A 5,298-nucleotide genomic window follows, 5' to 3' on the forward strand; every position below is an offset into this window, starting at 1 on the left:
GACTGATCCAGGGCTAGGGCCACTGTGTCTGGAAATAATGGCCACAGCAGCCAAATATATGAAGGCTGGAAGCACATTTATAACTTCTTTCAGTGTTTTTCCAGCTACATGCATCCATTTCTTTCCTTTCTTTTACCTGAGTCTAGTCACATCACCACTGAGAGGGAACAGGGCATCTATGTCTCAGTCCTGGGCAGCAGCAACACTTGTACTAAAAAAAGTGTTGGATTCTACATCATTAGCATCAGTCACTGAGAAGACTACTTGTTCTTGCAAAATTCTGGTCTGGTTTTCTCTTGGCTCAAAAGATGATCTAAGAGAAGAAGTGACAACTTCATGTTAACCACTTCAGCTTGTTTCTAAAATAAATGATCGTGAAATAAATCCTATGGTGAAATTGAGCACTTTCATTTTGTAATAACCTGATCATTTGACAAGAACTCATTTCCTATGTACCAGTCTTCTGATGTGTCACACTGAGGACTCATTGGCCCTGCCAACAAAATTTCCTGGAGCCTATCCTAGTATGGAATTTCTTCTGCTAGGAAAAGAATTGCATTTTAAAGGAAAATTCAGAAAGAAGTAATCTTGACTAAAAAAAATCTCAGGCTTTCCAAATAAAGAACAGCCTTTGCTAAACCCCTCTGTGTTTGTAAATCTCCCTGCCTTTATTTCAGCACTAATTAGAATACAAAATATGGTACAAAATCTATCTCTAATAGGATTCCTAATTCTTCACCTTTGCTTATGTCTGATCCAAAAGTTATGGTAAGCTGTCTCGAGATCATTGGGCTTTTAATTAATCTTTTGACTCACACTCCATCTTATTCACACAAACAATATGAGGTTTGTGCATAAGATTGATCCCAAATGTCATTTTCCCCCCTCTGTCTTCCAAATGCTTAATATTTTAGGGATTAGTAAGAGCAGAAACACTTAGGTAAGGAACACTCCACAAATTATAAACCAAGTGTGCTCTGCACACTACATTTCAGGTCCCCAAAGACAAATCTATCCAAACACTGCTGGTGGGAGGCCTTGGGGCTGAGCAAAGCCCTGGCAAGGCTAGAGGGCTGGGCACGGCAGGTCTGTGCCATGGGACAGGGTTCATACACCAGGACAAGCAATGCTGGTGAGAGCCTGGACCCCCCATTAGCAGCCCTCCCAGTAACTCTGCGTCTGGTGTTTGTCCTGATTGTCAGGAAAGGAGCAAAAACACAATCACCTCTAATCCCAGAGCCCCTCTTGCTATAGCATGGCTCCTGTGCAATTGTTCTCAGCTTGAATACCACTTCCTCCCATTTTCACAGGCTGTAAAGCCCCCCATGTATCCCCTTAGAATAATTCAGTTAATACATAGCTGATGCAGAAATAGACGTAATGACAGGAATGGTCATTTGTTAGAGGGCTACTTTGCTGTAGGAACATCGTGCCTTTGAGTTTAAAGGAATCTAGAGTTTTCCAGTAAGGGTTTAACTTAACAAGGAGGGATTTTCTTTACTTAATGCCCCAAATAAAACGTCATGCTGATAAGTATTTCCTTTTAAGAAAGTAGAACCTATTCACTTCTGGGGGTTTAATTTCCAGTGTTTTGACATTAACACCATCAGAAACCACAACGTGCTGAAGCTGATGGTGTCCTCAGGCCCCCCAGAAGCTGTGTCAGTCAAGGTAGAAGTAAGTCAAGTAAGCAAACCTGTAAGCACCTTGCACCAGTGGTATCATTAAAGGTAGTCTGTCCAACAAACTCTTAGGATCAGGGAATAGAGTAATTAAAAATGGAGGTTGTTGCCAGTAACCAGGATAAAAGGTAATGTATGGGGTCATGAAAAGAAACAGACAAAAGTGAAATACCAGGAATGGAAATGCTTCTAATCAGAAAGGTTCAGTTGCCCTGTGATCATTAAGCATGTATTTCCCCAGAGAAATAATTGCCTTGGATTAAGCGATTTGTAGGAATCTGTTGCTGGGTTACAGGTAGCAAGGGAAGGTGGGGTGAGGGTTGCAGAGGTAAAACAAGCCACGGGATGGTTTCCCTTCTCAGTCCAAAGACCCAGGCAGCTGCAGCAGCCCCATGAGTGCCTCCCAGCCAGCACAGGAGCACTCACAGCCCATGTATCAGAGGAAACTCAGAGTTCCGTGCTCCCAGGCAAGTGGCAAGGGTGGAGCTTTCCTGTGCTTATGGGCTAAGATAACTGGCATTTCTTCCCCCTTTCTTAATTGTTCTTCTGTGCTGTTTTCTATATAATCATTATTATCATCATAAATACAGATGTTACTCAGTTTCAGCCTGGGTTCTGTGTTTCCTCCTGTCCACCTCTGAGATATCTCTGTCTCTGTGGATGGTTTTTTTGCACATTCTCCTCTCTCTGGCACCAGGGACTCTTCTGAGTGATTGTAAGCAGTCCCAGTTTGACAAACTGCACAGCCCCAGTCACACATTCCTCCTGGACTTGCACACTGGAATTTGCAGGTTTGAATATTTGAAGTAAACTGTATGTATTTTATATCCATCTGGAAGAGGAGATAAATCCTGTGAACTGTTTACCAGGCAGTCTTGGTAAGGAAGACATTTTCCATGCTAATGTTTACGGCTCCTCAGGCAGAGGTGATCAAAAGGCTGTAGTCATCATGTGTCACCATGTCCAATTCCACAATGGTCCACAAGCTTCTGATGTTCTTGTATTTATTTTTTTTGGTGTCTTGTGGCTATTTGGGTGCTTTGTAGCTAAAGTTCATCTTCTGATTGTTAAAAAAAGGAAGTGAAAGGCCATGTTCAGTGTGCTGTGACCTTGTTGTCATCCTCCTGTTACTACACTGGGGTCCTCTGCTGGAGTCATCTGTCAGGATGTGTGCAGGGCATTGCTCCTTGTTACCTCAGCAGTCACATCCTCAGCTGTCAATCCATGTGATTCCTTTAACCTTTGCTTATTCTTTCTTCTGCTGCTTCTGCTTCACATGTGCACTTTTCCATTCATGCTGCATTCATATCAGTCTTAAGATTTGGATCACAAACCTCTGCACGCCACAAGACATGCTGTGCATTTTTATACAACAGAAAACTGCTTATATAGGAGCAGGAAATGTGTTCAACTCTGTGATCTCCACACTGGAAGGACACTTTGGGCAACTAAAACTAAATCTAGTCAAACCAATTCAAAAGTCACTGTGCATTTAACTTTCAATTTTGCCTATAACCTTGAAACCTGTTGAAATCAAAACAAGTCTTTCCCAGGACACCGAGTGCAAAGCCACTGGGGCACAGCTCCTTGTGAGTGCTGTGAGGCAGCTGGTGATGTCTGTTCTCTTTCTGCAGCTGCTGTAACTGCAGCATTCACAGCACAAACACTCCCTTCTTCTGCCAGCCTTGGGGGGCTGAGATCTGCTGCTGCCTGCAGGGGCTGAACCGAGGCTACTTTACAAGAACAATCCAGGACACCAATGGCCCATGAAGAGACTGTAGCAAGTACAATGTCTGCCCAGTCTGATGATAAAACCTCTTGTAAATATAACATTTTTGACATAGGCATTTAACTCCTTAACATACCACAAGACTCAAAATATACTTGAACATTTGAAGCAGTAAAGTCAAGTTTGGAACCTTTGCAAAAACATGTTTAAATTGTGTGCCTTGCTCTTGGCTCCAGGATCAGAGCAAACAGAGTTTAATTCCTGGTGTAAGCTGAGAGCAGTTATTCTTCCTGGACCAGTCTAAGAGTCTGTCTAGTGGTACTCACAGGTGACATGCAGATCCCATATCCAAGGCTCTTCTATTTTCTGGGTGGTCCCTAAGCATTTGACACTACTTTTTTTTCAAATATGCCTGACACAGTATGCAGGAGAGAACTGTGCCTGTCCATCAGTGCTTAGTCTTCTGTAAAATGATCAATTAGACTCTGATAACCAGGACTTCCACACTGCTGGATGCCTGTATTGGCAAGACCTCTCCGAAGATCTGGCTTCGGACTTTATCAGTAAATAGGAAATACAAAGATAACGGCACTAAAAGGAATTTGAGCAGCCGAAATCCGAGACGAGATGCCTTCCCCCCCTCCGCCCCCACGCTTAACTGGGAACGGGCAGTGACCCTGCCTGCAAGCTGCTCCCAGAGCAGGGTACCGGGGAGAGCGGAGCGAAGTTTCCTGGCTCCGGTGGGACCCCCCGATCAGGAGGGAGGATCGGACACCCGGCCCCGGCCCGCGGCGGGCGGCGCCGCTGCCCGGCAGGGCCGGGCCAGACGGGACGGGGGCGGAGGGCGGGCGCCCCGCGGCTCCTCATATAGCACTGCCCGCGGCCGCAGCGCCCAGAGCCGGCTCGGCAGCCGCCCGGGGCAGCGGAGCAGACTCACCGCGCCTTCTTTCCTGCGGAACCCGTGGGACAGCTGTGGCAACAGCATGACTTCGGCGGCGGTGGAGATTTTGGGGCTGGGACTGGGCATCCTGGGCTGGGTGGGGGTGATCCTGGCCTGCGGGCTGCCCATGTGGCAGGTGTCGGCCTTCATCGACGTGAACATCGTGGTGGCGCAGACCATCTGGGAAGGGCTGTGGATGAACTGCGTGGTGCAGAGCACGGGGCAGATGCAGTGCAAGGTGTACGACTCCATCCTGGCGCTGCCTGCCGAGGTGCAGGCGGGCCGGGCGCTCACCGTCATCGTGGCATTGCTGGGGCTGGTGGCGCTGATGGTGACCGTGGTGGGCGCGCAGTGCACCAACTGCATCCGGCCCGGTAAGATGAAGTCCCGCATCGTGATCGCCGGCGGGGCCATCTACATCCTCTGCGGGGTCCTGGTCCTCATCCCGCTCTGCTGGTTCGCCAACATCGTCATCAGCGACTTCTACGACCCCACCGTGCCGTCGTCCCAGAAGCGGGAGATGGGGGCCGCGCTCTACATCGGCTGGGCGGCCACGGCCCTGCTGCTCTTCGGGGGCTGCCTCATCTGCTGCTGCTCCTGCTCCCAGCGCGACGAGACCTCCTTCCCCGTCAAGTACTCGGCGCCGCGGCGGCCCACGTCCAACGGCGAGTACGACAAGAAGAACTACGTCTGAGCGGGGCTGGCCCGCTCCGCGGCCCCGCGGGGCACGGACAGACGGCTGCGGCCCGGGAGCGTCTGCGGGGAGCTCTAGCGCTCCCCTGCCTGGAGGCTTTTCTTAACGGGAACCCCCGTGAAGCGGCGGCCCTAGGCAGGGCAGCGCCCCGCTGCCCTCCAGCCCGGCTCCCCGGCGGGTCCGGCCGCTCCGCTGCGGGCAGCGCCGCGCTCGGCGCCGCCGGCTCCCGGTACTGACCGACCGCGCTGCCGGC

The 5,298-nt window shown here is 49.6% G+C and overlaps 1 protein-coding gene across 1 annotated transcript; it reads left to right on the plus strand.

Annotated features, from left to right (window-relative positions):
• Positions 1 to 4,394: 4,394 nt before the first annotated feature.
• On the plus strand, positions 4,395 to 5,045 carry CLDN5 (claudin 5). Its single transcript, XM_062504504.1, has one exon. The coding sequence runs from the start codon at positions 4,395 to 4,397 to the stop codon at positions 5,043 to 5,045; it is 651 nt and encodes a 216-aa protein (XP_062360488.1).
• The last annotated feature ends 253 nt before the right edge of the window (positions 5,046 to 5,298 follow it).

The sequence above is a fragment of the Cinclus cinclus genome, chromosome 17 (assembly GCF_963662255.1).
Source record: "Cinclus cinclus chromosome 17, bCinCin1.1, whole genome shotgun sequence".
NCBI classification, from domain to species: domain Eukaryota; kingdom Metazoa; phylum Chordata; class Aves; order Passeriformes; family Cinclidae; genus Cinclus; species Cinclus cinclus.

Bases quoted from the DNA above. Each gene is read 5' to 3' on its own strand.
- CLDN5 (XM_062504504.1), top strand. From the start codon at position 4,395: ATGACTTCGGCGGCGGTGGAGATTTTGGGGCTGGGACTGGGCATCCTG.